Source organism: Vigna umbellata, chromosome 2 (assembly GCF_029865625.1).
Source record: "Vigna umbellata cultivar VRB3 chromosome 2, Vumbellata_1.0, whole genome shotgun sequence".
In the NCBI taxonomy this organism is placed as follows: Eukaryota; Viridiplantae; Streptophyta; class Magnoliopsida; order Fabales; family Fabaceae; genus Vigna; species Vigna umbellata.
Window position 1 is genome coordinate 49,788,125 of NC_142166.1, and position 17,640 is coordinate 49,805,764.

At 33.0% G+C, this 17,640-nt stretch overlaps 2 protein-coding genes across 3 annotated transcripts; both read left to right on the forward strand.

Annotated features, from left to right (window-relative positions):
• Positions 1–4,475, forward strand: LOC124823107 (polyadenylate-binding protein RBP47C-like). Its single transcript, XM_047295248.2, has 6 exons — positions 1–755; positions 1,940–2,405; positions 3,111–3,166; positions 3,261–3,391; positions 3,488–3,584; positions 4,098–4,475. Exons 1-6 carry the CDS (start codon positions 402–404, stop codon positions 4,257–4,259), a joined length of 1,266 nt encoding a protein of 421 aa, XP_047151204.1. The 5' UTR covers positions 1–401; the 3' UTR covers positions 4,260–4,475.
• A 4,550-nt stretch (positions 4,476–9,025) lies between these two features.
• Positions 9,026–16,642, forward strand: HEMD (uroporphyrinogen-III synthase family protein). Of its 2 annotated transcripts, none has more exons than XR_015784455.1 (9): positions 9,026–9,315; positions 10,577–10,664; positions 11,405–11,471; positions 12,489–12,607; positions 14,104–14,196; positions 14,304–14,359; positions 15,115–15,200; positions 15,571–15,679; positions 16,304–16,642. XR_015784455.1 is itself a non-coding variant. In XM_047295238.2 (9 exons), the coding sequence occupies exons 1-9, from the start codon at positions 9,106–9,108 to the stop codon at positions 16,338–16,340; spliced, it is 888 nt and encodes a 295-aa protein (XP_047151194.1). In that variant the 5' UTR covers positions 9,030–9,105; the 3' UTR covers positions 16,341–16,642. The 2 variants fall into 2 exon arrangements, 1 of the variants encoding a protein (XP_047151194.1); XM_047295238.2 differs by having other exon boundaries at positions 9,030–9,315; positions 15,548–15,679.
• The last annotated feature ends 998 nt before the right edge of the window (positions 16,643–17,640 follow it).

Sequence of the window (17,640 nt, forward strand, 5' to 3'; positions counted from 1 at the left end):
AAAGAAAGGAAGAGGTGGCGGCGGATCCTGGAGAGAGAGGAAGCGAAGTTAGCGAAGCATAGTAGGAGAGTGTTATGCATATCCCTGATTAATAGATCCAACGATTGAGATCGCATCCCACCATTTGATCTAAGGGTGGAAAGGGGAACCGCGTTCACGAAGCCAACCCAAGAATCCGTCATCCTCATCATAAATCATAAATCATAAATCATCATCCTCCTCTTAGACCCTCACCGCGACCTTTCTCAAAATCCAGATTCAACCCTTCTCTCTCTCTCACTACACACATACTCGCGTAACGAACTCGCCTCGTTCCTATTTTTATTTATTTATTTAGGGTGAAAGAAGGAAGAAAGAACAGCCGAGAGAGGCGCTTGCCGTAACGGTAATTGAGAGAAAAGATGCAACCAACATCGAACGGCTCTGATTCGCAACCCACGGAGCAGAACCAGCAGACGCCGCCCCCGCCGCCACCGCCGCAGCCTGTGCCCGTACCGCCGCAGTGGCTCCCGATGCAGTACCCAGCGGCTGCCATGGTAATGCAGCACCACATGATGCCGCCTCAACATTATGCCGCGCCGCCGCCGCCTCCGCAGCCCTATGTCGCCTATCACCAGTACCAGCAGCAGCTCTCGCACGTGTCGCACGCGCACCATCAGGGATCCAGCGTCGAGAACAAGACCGTATGGGTCGGCGATTTGCATCACTGGATGGATGAAAATTATCTCCACCGCTGTTTCGCTTCTACCGGCGAGGTCCCTCTCTCTCTCTGTCTCTCTGTGTATATATGTTTTCTCGTCCGACACGTTAACACACACTCGTACTAGTGTGTTTTTTCACTTATTGTTTTTTTTTTCAAACGTAAGACTGTTCCTGTTCGGTTTCTTTGTTTAAAGAGGTTGGGTTCTAATCAATATTATTGTGAGATGAGGAGTCTGACGTGGGATTTTGACAATTGGATTGAGGCTTCTTTGTTATGATGTGGTATGTGAAGTTTCTTGCATGGTTTCGTTTTGGTTTGGTGTCAACCTCGGCAATGTAAGAAGAAAGGGTAGTCCTCCTTTTTTTTTTTCTTTTTGTAATCGTGTGATAAAAAAAAGGTGATATACTTTTAGTTTTTTATAACCATGCTAATTGAAGTTAAGAAATTGAATAGAATTTTCAATTTGGTTTTGTGTTATTTGAAAAATTCCTTCTGTTTGCAAATCATGTAGCCAACCTCAATCTGACCTGTTTAATTAAGGTTTTATTGTTTTTGTTGTGTTACTTGAAATTGTGTTTGGAACCTTATACATAACGACGATAACGAAGAAATGTTGTGTCACAGTGACTGGTGAACAGTTTGGTAGGAGGTTGCATTAGATTATAAGTTCAAAGATGAATGTTGCCTTTATATATAACCAAAATGTTGGAGAAACAGTTTTTTTTCATCTGCATTATGTTGCAATGAAGCACAGATAAAATCCCTTTTCAGTTTTGCTTTCTGTGTCTTACCTGTTCATTTAGCTTCTCTCTAATTTTATTTTCTGACATTTCAAGCTATGTATAAATTTAGGTGGTGCCATTTGATTCAATTTAATGAAATTTGAATCGGTTGGAAGTTCGAGGGTTAAGTGCCTGTGTGCAAAAATCTGAAATCTTCCGATGTGATAAATTTCTTTTGTGTCATTTGAAGTATGAAAAATTAGGATTTAAGTGAATTTGAAGGCTTTTGTCTTTGTTAGCTGGGTTGGGCTTAAGCATTGAAGGTTTTAGACACAAGTAGAGTTGTTGTAGGTAAGCTAGTTTTAACTAGAAAAAGGTGATTTCAGTGTCATTCATCTGCTAGTGCCATCTGAAGTATAAATAATCATTAACCTGATTACTCAAAGATTTGTTTGTTATGATGGAAACTTGTCCCTGAGCTTTTCTTATAATTTACTATTGTACATTTTTGCAGATTTCCTCCATTAAGGTTATTCGAAATAAGCAGACTGGTCTATCAGAGGGTTATGGATTTGTTGAATTCTATTCGCATGGCACAGCTGAGAAAGTTTTGCAGAATTATGCTGGGATATTGATGCCTAACACAGAGCAACCTTTCCGCCTGAACTGGGCATCATTTAGCACAGGAGACAAGCGTTCAGATAATGTCCCTGATCTTTCTATTTTTGTAGGAGATTTAGCTGCTGATGTTACAGATAGCATGTTGCATGAAACTTTTTCTAATAGATACCCATCTGTTAAAGCTGCAAAAGTTGTTTTTGATGCCAATACTGGCCGTTCAAAGGGTTATGGTTTCGTCAGGTTTGGAGATGATAATGAGAGGTCTCAGGCTATGACTGAAATGAATGGAGTTTACTGCTCTAGCAGGCCTATGCGTATTGGTGCTGCAACTCCAAGGAAAACGTCTGGCTATCAACAAGGTACGCCAAATCCCAGCCATTGCGTCTAGTATCTGAAATTAAATTATCTTCTTTAAAAGGAATACCACCAAAAGATATTATACATTCAATTTAAAGAAAAATATTTTTAGACGCTTGTTTCCTGTTTTACATGTTTTGCATCATGTTACTGCTGATAGACATTGGAAGCACATGTGAGCTATATGCATGGATTCATTGTTGGAGTGGTGATTTCAGCATGATGTTATTTGTTCCTTAGTAGGCAAGTAGCTGATTGATAAAAAATATTGAATCTTTGTTTTCCTAATAACCTTTTTCTTTTAAAAGTTGTTTTCTAAAACAATTCTATACTCGGGTATTTTGCAATCAATTTCATACCTAGAATCTATACAATTTTAAAAATTGTTTCCCAGTGTTTTAAAAAGCAAAAATCATAAACAATTGGAACTTTTTTTCTCACTCTCTCTTCTGTCATCTTTACGCTTATATTCAAGTGACAAAGAGTAAACTTTTAGAGAACAGAAATGTGTACAGGAACAAACACTAGTAAATGTACTCAGAAACAAACAAAATTTAGAAAACATATATGTTTGCGAAAACAGTAAACAAACAAGGCCTATGTCACTCAAATTTAACTTTTACATTTGTTTGTCGTGTGCTTGCTGCTGCATAAGTCTGAAATAATTGTACTAGTTGAGATTTGATTTTGTCCCTTTATTTGTATAGGAAGTCAGTCCAATGGCACATCCAACCAATCTGAAGCTGATTCTACGAACACAACTGTAAGCTTTTCAGCTTTTCATTATTAGGTTCTTTTTTCAGCCAAAAACAAAATTGATTTGTCACTATATTTTCTGTTGGTTGATTCAATTATAGATATTTGTCGGAGGTCTTGACCCCAATGTTACTGCTGAAGATCTTAGGCAGCCATTCTCCCAGTATGGTGAGATAGTCTCTGTTAAGATACCTGTTGGAAAAGGATGTGGTTTTGTACAATTTGCAAACAGGTAGGAGTCCTGACCCTGTCATTTAAATCTTAACATATTCTCAGATAACATGGTTTTTGATTAACATGTGTGTGTCCACTACCTCAACCATTCCAGAAATAATGCTGAAGAGGCATTGCAGAAGCTAAATGGGACAACTATAGGCAAGCAAATGGTTCGTCTTTCGTGGGGCCGCAATCCAGCAAATAAGCAGGTAATCTCTGTCAAACATGCAGGGAAATATGTTCTCAATGCCATTTTATCTACTCTATTAATCTACAGGAAGGAACTAGATTCATTAAGTTTTGACATGTCTGTTACTACCACGTTGTGCTGGTGTCATAGGAAGTTAAAAAACAATTTTATAATACAATTTAAGTTTTTCCAACAGCCAATTTACTCTAAAAAATGTTTGTTTGCTTCCCTCCTGATAAAATCACTGAACGGCATTTCTTTGAGTTGGAAATGAGAGAGAAAGGAAAGATAATTATTAAAAAGTTAGATGTTTTCTAAGATAATTGGTATAAAAAACGGAAAAGAAAATAAATTTCTTATTTCCTCTTTTTTATTTTTAATGAAGTGAGAAAGAATATTATATAGATACTGTTAACTTGTTAACTTGTGTTACTAATTGCTGCACGTGATTCATGAATAATTATACATGAATTGCAGTATATTTGTTTTGGTGGTGTCTCACATTAAATTGCAATTACTGTGTGGGTAACAGTTTAGAGGAGATTTCGGGAGTCCTTGGAATGGGGCATATTACGGGGGAGCTGTTTATGATGGTTATGGGTATGCTTTACCAGCTCCTCATGATCCCAGTATCTATGCTGCTGCTTATGGGGCATACCCTATTTATGGAGGACACCAGCAGCAAGTAAGTTAAGTGCATTGCAGGAGTAGGACTTACCAACAGCATCTCGCCCTTGAACAACCACATTAACATTCTCCCTTCTAACTTTCTCAAGAATCCCTCCTAATTCTGGAGTGGAGTTGAATTTTGATAACCAAAGCTAGGAATTCAATTAATATTATCATTCGTTTAGACTCATGGGATTTAAACTTGTTTGTTTTAATAATTAAGTATGCTTAAGTTTGTCCTCTTCCTTGCATTTAAATTCTCTGTGTTTTTTTTTTTGGAAATATCGATATAAAAGCTTTTTATAATTTTGTTTAAAACCCAATTTTAGTTCATGTAGATTTTTTTTTATTTCGTTTTCTTTTCCTATGTAGATCCTTACATAATTTTGAAGAATTGAATTCGTTGTGGCTTTTATTGCTTTCGAGTCTTGTCTTCAAGTGGATATTATGTTATTTTTATCTAAATCATTAATTTGGTATCGTATTTAATAGTTTAATAAAAGTAGTCATATGTGTTTCTTAATTAAAAATCATTCATATAAGTTAGTTTTGCATGAGTGTGACAAAATTGCTTAAAGATTATTTTATCCTTTTTGTCTGCGAGAGAGAGGTGACAGTGGAAAAGACAGACTCAATGGAAGGAGACGAGGGAGAGGGAGAGAGAAAAGCTGAGAAAGACTGACTCAATGTCAGAAAAAAAATCGTACAATTTTACCGTTAGCCACCTCGACCTTTTTTTAACGTCGTTGGGTCTGGAGGACTAAAATCAAAGTTTTCTTAAAAAGGAGGACTAAAATGTATCTTAGTTTGAAAGAGGGACTAAACCCAAAATCGTTTGATAGTTTAGAGACTAAAAACATATTTAACCCTATTTAATAGTTTAATAAAAGTAGCCGTATGTATTCCTTAATTAAAAATCATTCACATAAGTTAGTTTTGCATGAGTGTGACAAAATTGCTTAAAGATTATTTTATTCTTTTTGTCTGAGAATTTTATTTTTTAATAAGTAAACCAAATATACAAAAATTTGTTTTGTTATCTGTTATTATAATTTTTGTTTAGTAAATATTTTTTAAATTTTAAAAGATGTTTTTATTTTTTAATCGAATTTTTATGTAAAGTTTAAATGTAGTTCTTTTTATATACTACTCAAACATGTTAGATTTTATTTTCTAAATATTTAATCTAAACTATTGATGATTTGGGATGAAACAGATAATAAGAGTGTATTTAGATTTTAGTAAAATTGCTAAATTAACTGCTGTTTTATGTTTGACATTTTTAAAGATAAAATTAAAAATTACATTTAACTTTAATTGGCTTAAAAGTTATTATAATTATACTTTATTAACTGTAATTAAATTTTAGATTCTTTTATCAAGGACTAACAAGTTTAGTTGAATGGACATAGCAACGGAAAGAGAGAGCAAAATTTTACAAGAAAATTTATTATTATAAACTAGTATTATGATAAAAAAATAATGAAATTATAATTATTAAAATAATCTAATCGGTCTAGTTCGGTTTAGTTCGGTTTGGTTCAGTTCAGTTCGGCTAAATTCGATTCGGTTTGTTTTGGTTAGGTTCAGTTCGGTTTAACTTGGCTTTGCTCGATTCGACTAGACTCTTCTAAGTTAGGCTCGGGTCAGCTAACCTTGACTCAGTTTTGGCTTAGTCAACTAAACTTGGCTTACCTCACCTCGCCTTTACTAGCCTAGGCTCAACTTGGTGGGCTTGGCTCGATTAGCTTTGCTCAGCTTTGCTCAACTTTGCTCAGCTGGGCATGTCAGTTAGTTGGGTTCTATTTGATTTGGTTTAGTTTAGTTTGTTTTGATTCGATTTGATTCGATTCAATTCAATATAGTTCAGTTTGGTCCAAACCTATTTGGTTTGATTCGGTTCAATCCAGTTTAGTTCGGTCTAGCTTGACTTGGTTTGCTCTGAAGAAGTAATGTGTAAATATTATTTCTAAGAAATCAAATACATCATTTATTAATTAACATATTCACTAAAACTATAATAAAAAATACTTACTTAAATAGACATATTTTTACTCTTTTATTATTGTCTATTTTAAGCTTTTAATGAATTAGTGGTAAAGAGTTTTTCTAAGTGAAGTTTTAGAAACTGTGACTAAAATTTATTTTCAAGAAGTCTAGAAATTCATTAAAAGGATTTCTTTTAACTGGTTTTACTTTCTAATAAAAAACAATTGTCAATACATACGAAAAACCATTTTCAAAAGAGTGATAAAACCCAACAATTAAAATTATGAGTCATTTAAGATTAAAAAGATGAAAACATTTTCATTCAACTTGCTTGGAGTTTGGACAACATCAAGCTCAGGCCAACCTCTAATATAATGACATAACAAGCTTAAAGGTTACAAAGAGACAAAGAAAATATATTCTAACTCCCACAAAAAATACTACTGCATTCAAAGAAAGTATGAAGAATTGGGAGTATATGGGCTAGGGAAACAATACTACACATACATTGTTATAATTCAACTTTTAATAATTAAGATTTTATAAATCCAATACATTTTTGTTAATTCAGTAATTTTCTTTTACTTACTTACATGCTACTGGGACTCTTTTATGTGAAAAAAAAAACACATTTAATTATTGTTTTAGTTCTGAGGACAAGGTTATCTATTCGCTAAATCTTTACGTATCTGGATGTTTGTCTTTGTTACTGTTCATCCTTCAATTCAGTTGAATCGAATTAAAACTTACTCGCAACAGATACTCCAATGACAATATCAATCAAAATTTGACGGTAATAATAATGAATGCATATTAAATATTATTTATTTATAGATTTTGATTAGTGACCATCTAATCTTACTAGTCATATTCTATCGTAAATTAATGAGAACAGTTTCCAATCTCCAAATATTCACTATGTTTATGTTTATAGGTGATTCATGGTTTAAATAATCCAATCCCATGTTGTCTAATAACCGGATGTCATAGAGTATAATTATTTATTTATTTAATAAAAAAAATTAACTCAGGAAAAAAAAAACCACTTACCTTCGGAATATGGGTAAATAAGTTTTTTTATTTTTTCTTTTTATCTCAACTCAAATATAGGTTGTAAAAGGAAGTGGTGTGTTTGGGTAGACAATGAGAATCTGTAACAAGTACTGTGTCAAGACGTTAATCTGAGCATGATGCTATATATCATTTCAACGACAACAGAGAAAAAGCAAGTTGGTTCTTTCCACATTAAGCAATTTTTAATAAAGCCATGGACGACCCTATCATTTGTTTAATACAATGCAGGTTTAGCTTTCATGTACTATTAATATATATTTTTATAATATCAATCAGTTACAATTTTTTCAACAATATAGTCATTTATTTTTAAATAAAACAATAAGTGGTGAAGTATATTTTAGGTCTCTGTAAATTTATACAATATTTAATTTAATACCTTTTGTGATTTTTTTATTTTATTTTCATCTCTTTAAAATTTAAATATATCTTTGGAAGACTTATTTAATTATATGAAATTTTATTCGACAGAAACTACAGTACAATACATGGTAATTAAAAATTAGATTTAAAATAGAAAACACTAATCAATTAAGAATTCAGTAATAACATAAAATGGAGAATACAATGCATCGCATTTTTAAATTTAAAGGCTTCATGTTGATGAATGATTGAATGGTATACTTTACAATGAATAAAAAAAATAGTAGCTTTTATTAAAAAAAAACTTCCAATACATCTAGAACTTGAAAAATATTTCTTCTCTGCTTTTAATTCATCGATAAATGTTCAGAGATATTCTCTGATGTACTTTTCTTAAAATTAAAAATTCAGAAAAGTTATTCCTTTTCAAGTTGGAGAAATAAAAAAATAATACGCCCAAAGGCAGTATGATTTATTTAGTATCCAAAATTGTCGATCTCTTGTATTGATGTCAAATAAAAAAAATACAAAATTTAACTGAAATTCAACTGATTAGTGAATCTCACTCGTCAAACTAAATTATAAACTTATTAAAATAATTTATAAATTACTAAAATTTTTACTAAATACATTCTGGATTTGTTTTTGTCATAAATTTGTGGCAACTAAAAGGATAGCATTTTTTTCCTGACCTATCATTAATAATCTAAAACTTCAAATGCTTTAATAACAAATAATCTATGCAACGAAGGTAATACTGAATTTGTCAATTTTATAACTTTCTTGGAATTCAAATGACTAAACTTTTGAATTAGTATATGCCTGTTCGATTTATGTTACTAATATTAGACAAAAACTAGAAAATGGAAAAATGCTTTTTTATTCTTGCAAATAAAAAAGGACAAATGGAAAAATGAAATTAAATTAAAAAAAAAAGTAAAAAAATAAATAAAAGAAATGCATAATAATATAATAATTCCACACCTTCAAATTTCTCCACTCTCTTTACCAAAAATTTATTTATTTTAGTTTTTATATATTTATATATTCATTTCCTCTTCGTTTGATGGTACTGTTGCTGGGAGGTAGGGCACAGAGCAACGAGCAACAACGTAGTACTCGGAAGAAGCAGATTTGGGTCGGGTTGGGAGATTAGGACGCAAATCCCCACCGTTAATCTCATCATTGCAATTCAAGCACCAACACGCCAAACGGCTATCGATATCTCCCAACCACCGCATGCCACGTGGCATCAACTCCTCTTAATCTTAATCTTAATTTAATCGGTCTCTAATTTAATAGGGTTATGTCGGCAGATATTTTGAGCAGTTCATGAATTTATTAATTATTAATAAATAAAATAAAGCAAAGCGCAGAGAAACGGGTCGAGTTTTTGATAGCACAGCTGGACCCAAGCTACTTCCTTTGCTCAACACGTTACAATAATGGCACAGTTTTCTCTCTCCCCTCCCTCCTTTCCAACTTCTCCTCTCCCACTGCGACGGCGGATCTTTTTCGCTCCTCCACCAAGAACCGCCGCCTCTTCCGCCACCGACGCCGTTTCCACTTCCACTTCCTCTTCCGCTTCGAATTACGCGCCCAAAGTCATCGTTACTAGAGAGCGCGGCAAGAACTCCAAGCTCATCGCGGCTCTGGTACTCGCTTCTGTTCATTTACTTAACCTTTCACTGCTACGATTTTGTCTTTTGGGACCGCATTGCAATGTGCTTAATCTTATATACTTGAACTTGAACGAGTTGGCTGTGCCATGTTTTCCGTGTCTATTCTCATTCCTATGCTTGCGTTTCCTGCAATCTGAACAAGTTTTTGCTGTCTCTCACCTATTTCCAGTATTTAAGTTACGTGTTTTTAGGACCTGAATACCATTCCGTCCTCTAGGTGTTTGATTAAAGGTTGAAATGAATGATGAGAATATGTACTGCTTTCTATGATTTTTCCTTCCCTATATTTACTGTCAGAATTTTCTATGACGTTATTGTATTGTATGTCTTAAAACTATAAAGTTTAACTATGAATATAAACGTCCGGATTATGATCTAATATATTTTACGTAGCATTACAAGTCATGCTTACACTAGGTTGTTAGTTTAACGTTCGGTTTAAGACCCAGATCGATGTTTGTGACCGATCAGCTACAATTTCTTCACCCGTTCATAAATATTAAAGTTGCACGTTATATATAATGGTTTGGGATTTCCTTTATCGTATAAAACCATTCTCAAACAGTTTAAGAGCTTCAGTTTGGTGATGAACGCCAACTGTTGTTCTTCACACTCTTTCTTTCTTTATTGAATCTCAAAGCAGCTTTGCCATGCTTATTTTTTCTTAACCATGTCACTGAGGTGTGTTTATCATAAGTTGAAAAGAAATAATACAACTTTCGTCTTTTGTTGTTTCATCATTACCTTGTGCTTCCAATGTTTATCTTTCCCTAAATATATAAGTGAATTGGCAATCTATTCATATTAAATGTTTCTATTCTAAACCCATTATATAGAAGTTTCATCTATGTTTTTGCATTTCCCTCTACTTTGAACAAATTGTTGCATAATCCAAATTGACGACACACTGTATTTATTTTGTTCAATTTTTTATCTTTTACCATTGGGGACTTCACATATATACTTCATGATTGGGATTAGTTTATTTCGTTTAAAACAGCTTATAATGAAATTCTGAATTAGAAATCTTAGAAAGAATTCCCCAAAATAATTGGAACCAAACATGCTCTTAGATGTTCAGCTAGGTTTGGAGCCAAGGCCATGTCAATAAAATAGGATCTCCTCAAATTATAACCACACTTTTTAGCTTGCCCATTTAAGTTTTGTAGTGGTCATCAGGTCTGACTAATCATATACACTGAAGCTATTTAGGTAATTCCGATGTTGAGTGCAGGCTAAACATGAAATCAATTGTTTGGAGCTTCCACTCATTGAGCACACGCAGGGACCTGATTTAGACAGGCTTCCTTCTGTATTAGGTGGTAAGTTCTAGGAAAAATCACGCCAAGAAATTTGAATGATTTATAAGATTTGACTCATGCCATTTTTATCTCGTAAAGATAATTATATATTTATCTTTTATTGGGCCAATTTTTAGAATAAATTTATGCATGCCTAACAGGAAGTAGTGGCCAAGGAAGCACAAACACATGTAGATATTAGTCATATTTTTGTTGTGCACATGTTACTTTTAGCTGCATTTTACAATATTTTTTCTTCCTTTTTTAAACTACTATATTGATTCAAAAGATAATATTCTGTCATATATTTGTGCATGTTATAGGCATGCATTCTTAGTGGTGACATTTATAATGTGAAATCGCTTACTTCGCATTACCAATATTCTCCTTGAAAATGAGGGTTAATAGCTACAAATGCGTACAATATGCCTTTATTATCTCCTACTCAGTTTACATTTGAATTCTTTGATTATACTTCTTTCCTTGTATAATATTTTTATTTTTATATATAATCTTTCTTGCTCTTATTTATGAGTTGTGGGACCTCTAGAGTTCCGTACCACATTTGTGATATATAATGTTAAATGTGGTTCTTTGATATTTATGAATGTATAATTATTTTGTCAACAAAAGTATCGTTTGCAAATTGCATTTTATATCTCAGCCATCTTTTCTGATACAATGACAAGATCAGTTATGCATGTTAGTGCCTTATTATTTTTCACGGATTTGTTACTTCCCCTCATACTTGATACATGCAGACAATGCATTTGACTGGGTTGTCATAACTTCTCCTGAGGCAGGTTCAGTCTTTCTAGAGGCATGGAGGTAAACAACCAGTGCTTGGGTAGTTTGTGCAAAATTTCTTGCGTATAGTGTATTTTAAACAAATATTTATTTTGAATTGAAGTAAAACATTTTTTTCAGAAGTAACCTTTAGTCCAATCCAAATGACTTTGAAAATTAATCTGAGCATTCTTTTTCCCTCCAAGATCAATTTTAGGGTTATTGTGGAGTGCAAGCCAAATATGCACTAGGGCATCTCGTACACAAGTGTTATGGCCAGAGTCATAAGCTTTAAATTTGGTTCGTATAAGACACCCCATTGGAGGAACGTTGATGTAGCGTGAAGTTTAGGACTTTAAGTCTTAAATAAGACCTTAGTTATAAGAGTAAAAATTGTTTTTTGAAGTTTTGACAAATTAAGTGTAAATGAAAAATTATTAAAGTGTGGGTTTTGTAAGACCCTTGCATTGGAGCAAAAATTGCATAACGGGATCCAAATAGAGTAAAATAAGACAGTGTAGTATGACCCTTCCATTTGAGATGTAATTATTAGTTATTAAGCGGAAAAAAGTCACAATATTGATCGGAGTGTACTGAAGTTTGTAAAGTGTCTTGATATTTCTGCTAATTTTTCATCATTTATTTTCTTCAGTGACATCACCCACTTGATATATTTTCTCTGATTACTTTGAATAAATTTTGTACCATTTTAACAATTTGCATTTCTTCCCTTTAACCATGGTCTTCATATGGGAAGAATACTTGAAATATCCTGTTTTGCAACATGTTATCCTATTACCAAAGATTGTGCATTAGTTGTCAAAGATGCAAATGTAAATTATTAAAGATAGTTGTTTATTGTTTTGGTCTATTTTGTTGATAAAATTTATAGTTAGTTAGATGCAATGATACAAAGAATAACATAAATAACTAAGCATTTGTGTTCTATTCTTTAAAATGCTTTTTATTTTGTTTGTGCACCCTGCAGTTTTGTATGGTTTTGGTGAACACGTTAATTTTTTAGCAAATGATTATCTTTCTCTTGATTGTTGTACCTAGAGCTTCTGGGATGCCTCATGTCAAAATAGGTGTTGTTGGGACTGGCACTGCAAGCATTTTCGAGGAAACTTTGCAGTCTTCAAACCGATCCCTTGATATTGCCTTTGTGCCATCAAGAGGTATCTGTGTGATTGGGTGTATGCTGAAGCTGAATTTAAATATCTCATGCATTTTACTACACGTAGTATCACTTCTTTTACCTTGATTGACTAAAGAAATATATAGTCATCTCCTCAATCTCAAATTCTTTAGGCTATTAAAGGAGACTATGGAATACCATGAATAGTTGGTTTAAATATTCATTTAGATTGCTCAGTTCATGCCACTTTAAGTACTATTCCTTGGATGAGAAAAACGAAAGTTTTAGTCTCTACTCTTGCATTTGTGTTGAAGAGTGGTCTCTACCATTACATCTTTGTTTAAATGTCACATGTAGTTGACATGATTAACAAGTGACAATGATGTGAATGAAAATCACTTGGTCCCTATAGGTTATATTACTTTAGGAGTACCTCTATGGAACAGAAAACATCAAGATTTAGTTATTAATTCGTGATGGTTTCCGCCCTAACATTCTTCCTTAACTTGTTCAAGAAGCATTGCTAATAATGGTTGAATATGGGTTGGAAGGGTCATCACCAACCACAGGTGGGAATGTCGCCTTTGTTGGGGATTACGATGAGCATCTCTTAGATTTTATGCTTGAATATACTTCCCTATATTCCTCTTCCACAAACACCCTTATTGCTTCAATCACCAAGTCCATCCCTGGGTCATGTAATAGCATACACACACCGTATGACTGCCAACAACACTCCATTCAACCTTCAACGAAAATTTAAGAGTACTAGGGGCCACTGCTTCCCATCTTCAAAAATTGATGCACTAACAGTTGCAGTTTTAAATCTTTATCAGTCATTGACAAAAGCGGATGATGTATTGAATACTCATTTGAAGATTTTAGAAGACAATGAGCATTTCCAGCTATGGTTGAAGGTTTCCTCCATCCATCCTTGTTCTCTAAACAATTTTCTTCAGTTACCTTCTGATGAACATAGGTAACTATTTCGAACCACTGTTGGGAGACAAGTGCATGGCTGTTGTTTTGATGACAAGAGTCTTATATTGACAGAGTTAAGGAAGAAAATAATGTCTCACTATATAAAGGACTTACATTTTTCTTTTATACTGGAACTAACTCTTAAGGTAGTATCCCTATAAGTACCCATTGATTAATTTTTAGCCACTTCAGTGCTATGTATCATCCATGCCTTGATGCCGTTAATAAAGATTTAATTACAAGGACCATTCTTCAACAAAAATGCAGGTATTGGAACTAAACTTATATTTGTTTTCGTCTAGAGACTCAAATTAAAGCAGTGCCAACTGTATGGACCAAATAAATAGTTTAACCTTAATAGTTTCAAGATATGCTCTAGATAGGGGAGATTACGACTTTGACCAGTCCTTTACTTTGAAGAAAATTAACCGATTCTAACCATGATTATAGCATTTCATCGGTAGGTTTTGTCTCATAGTATTGCTTTTGCCAAACTGCAATTTTGAAGCTTCAACTTCTGAAACTGAAACTTATTATGGTTTTGATAATTTCCAGCAACGGGAAAGGTTTTGGCTACTGAGCTTCCTAAGATTGGAAATAAATGCACCGTTCTCTATCCTGCTTCGGCAAAGGCTAGCAATGAGATTGGTACATATGTCTTATTGCCTTTTAAAAAGATACTCTGAAGTTCAGTACTTGGATTAATAAATGTGAGGACAATCATACGCTAATTACTGTGACATTTACATAAGCAGAGGATGGACTTTCAAAGCGTGGATTTGAGGTTACTAGAATGAATACATATACAACGGTACATTGTTTTAGCCATACTTCTTCCTTACAATCCCTACATATTCTTTTGGTGTTTCATATGATTAGTTGGGTTAAACTATTTAAGTTTAATGTTTATTAATGTTCAATTACCAATATACTTCATGGCTGTCGAGAAACAATTTACCTGTACGTATGTATGTATGTTGTGCATGTGTCCTGCTATGCAGTTTAAAGGAAAAGGTTACAAAAGCGGAGGATTGTGTCTTTACAATATTTTTAGTGTTGAGTATGACTCTCAATGGCTCTAATTGGTTGTGTATTTTTACTGCATAAATTATATGGTTATTATTTTAGTTTTAATATTAGCCAATAATTAGTTTGTGGTTTAGTTTCTTCCCCATAGCCTATAAAACTTTTGTTGTGGTATATTTACAATTCTCATTGCTGTTCTAGTCTTCTATATTTTCTCTTCTCTTTATTAGAGGTAATATATTTTGCTTCTTATAATTCTTCAATTCTTTTTGCTCTTAATGCCGCGTAATGCACATACCATAATATTTATTTTGTGATGTTTATAAGTTACAACCTAAGAACATGGGGCGTCTGTAAACTATCTGTTCAGTGGCTTTTATTTTATTGTCATTTTTGTACATAAAAAATGGTTTTACATAGCTTTGATCATAACGGACCATTTCTTGCATGTGAAACAACTTCTACAACTAGAGTGGGCTATTTATGGTCTCTATCTCTGAGAGATTCACTGCTTCCCCTATTTTTAAACTTCTTTATCAGGTTCCAGTTCAACATGTTGACCATATGGTTCTAAAGCTAGCATTTGATGCCCCTGTTCTTACAGTAGCTTCACCATCTGCTATTCGGTGAGTTTCTTTTTACACTATCTTTTTTCCCTGTTAAGTTTTTATAATGTCACATTCAGTTCAATCCTTCGGATAGTTTAGTATATTTGAAGTCAATATTCGATTCTGTGTAAGAGCGGCATCTATTAAGCTTTCAAAGCATCCAATGACTGTTTTCATACCAATTAAGTGGGATACTGTTTTTTACCCTTTCTTAATCAACATCAGAGTGATTCATGGTACTGTATGAATCACGGAAATCTTGCTTTATCTTATTTGTGCAGTAGAAATAAGTAGGGACGTTTCTTAAGAAATTGTACTTTTTCGGTTTACCCAGTTTACATAGTTCAGATAATCTGCTGTAACAGTGCCTGGAAGAATCTTCTTTCAGATTTAGAGTGGAACAATTCTGTGGCATGCATTGGTGAGACAACTGCCGCAATGGCAAGAAGTTTAGGCTTCACTAATGTGTTCTACCCAACACAACCAGGCCTCGAAGGGTAATCACAACCACTTTTTAGAAATTCTTTTTCCGGATCTTTCTTGTGATATTTCTTTGACTAATTATTTCGTACCTGTTACTGTTGCCTATATTCGACCGGTACTATGTCTTATTTCGTGTCATGTTTCCTTCTATGCTATTATGTTGCGATTGAATTTTTTGGAGACAACATAAAACCTTTGGGAAATTATAGAAATCACTACAAAAATATAGACAATGCCAAACAGGGGAAATTTCTTTATTCCTTGCTAAAAAGATTGTAGTGAATATGATTACTTCATTTTTCCTTTATAGTAAATGAGTTTTTATAATTTCCTTCCGGTGATTTACCCTCTTTCACCTCCTGGTCTACGGGATCCTAAGATGGTATAGTACGTAAAGAGACCCTTTGCTAGTATAGATTATGAAATACTAAATTAAATCCTAAATTTTTTTTCCATTATAGAAATTCAAATGATTATTGTTCGGTAATGTGGACTTAACTACTTACTCGATAAATTTTAGGACTAAAACACATTTTTGTTATATATAGACGTGAATTGACCTATGATAAGTTAGTTTGTTAGACTGGTTTGAAAACCTGTTAATAACATTTGTTTTCTTGTAACCTTCTTCCTGACAGCTGGGTAGAAAGCATTCTGGAAGCATTACGTTCCTAAAGAATTAATGTAGGTCTCAGCCCTTCGTTGCAACCTGGAGATGTTTACAACCGTTTTTCATGCTGCAAGATTAATATAATGATTTGGCATAGTGGATGGATAAAATTTCTTTTCTTTTCAGTAGTAATTTTTAAGGCTAGATTGATTTAGCTTTAATAAAGTCAGTAGTGTATATTAGGCAATAAAGTGCACTTATAGTCATTGATTAAAATACCAGTAGTTGAGACTGTAATTGATTTAAAGTTTTGTTACATATATGCATTTGTTTTTTAATCACAAATTCTAACCATTAATTTTTTTAATTAATGACTATAAATGTACCTTATCTAGTGCACTCTACTTGAAAACTGGACCCTTTTAGGACTAATGGAGAGGCTACCATCATGAGATAGGCAAATAGTTTCCATGTAAATAGCAATGCTTATATTTCTTCTATAACTACATTGAGCACTCAATTTGTCCTTAAACTATACTGATGTCCTTGATTTTAGGAAGATTTTATTTTTGCATTAAATTATGATTTTTCATGTTGTGGTAGTTTAGAGCAAGAAAATCTAACCAGAACATTTGTATCCTTTCATTCAAACACGACTTGCATTCAGTAATGAGATGACCGTTGTGTATTTGTCCCTTAGTTTGCGTGTGGTGTGTTTTTGTTCTGCGATAGTTTTTGTTCCAATGAAGTTTTATTTTTTAATTAGGTAACTTATTATATTTTGAAAATACTTTCTTTAAGATGATTTACATTTCTGTATAGGTCTAAATACCTTGTTACTTCTCGGAAATGCCTTTTTATAATTTGTGTATGCGTATTGGATGAGTCTTTTGATAATCAATTTTAGGAAAAATAATAAGAAAAATTAAAATAAATTTTTTATAAATCAAAATTATATGTAAGTTAGTTAGTAAAAGTTCTTATGTATTTTTTCTAATTTTTTAATTTTCATTATATATAAAACAATTTTACTTTATGGAAGTTTACTTATTTTCTCTTCGTATTTCCTTAGAACTTTTATTGAAGAAATTTGATCAAACAGATCTTTAGTACATTCAAGAGCTTTGTGATTTTTGTTTTATTTTTTGTAATGTATCATCTTAATTCCTTTAATAAATTGAATACGTTGATTTAGTTGGCATGGAAAATTGATAGGTTGGAAAACCCAAATGATTCACATTGTAAGAACTAAAACTAAAAAAAATTCGTATATTACAAAGAATAACAAGGGTTTTTGAAGGATTTAAATGAACAAAAACTCAAGAACCATTAAAATCCACTAAAAATTCCTGCATAGTGGATTAC

Coding starts and splice junctions, on each gene's coding strand:
- HEMD (XM_047295238.2), top strand. CDS start 9,106: ATGGCACAGTTTTCTCTCTCCCCTCCCTCCTTTCCAACTTCTCCTCTC. Junction 11,472..12,488: donor GTCTTTCTAGAGGCATGGAG/GTAAACAACCAG, acceptor TGTTGTACCTAG/AGCTTCTGGGATGCCTCATG. Junction 14,360..15,114: donor GAATGAATACATATACAACG/GTACATTGTTTT, acceptor CTTCTTTATCAG/GTTCCAGTTCAACATGTTGA.
- LOC124823107 (XM_047295248.2), top strand. CDS start 402: ATGCAACCAACATCGAACGGCTCTGATTCGCAACCCACGGAGCAGAAC. Junction 2,406..3,110: donor AACGTCTGGCTATCAACAAG/GTACGCCAAATC, acceptor TTATTTGTATAG/GAAGTCAGTCCAATGGCACA. Junction 3,392..3,487: donor TTTGTACAATTTGCAAACAG/GTAGGAGTCCTG, acceptor CAACCATTCCAG/AAATAATGCTGAAGAGGCAT.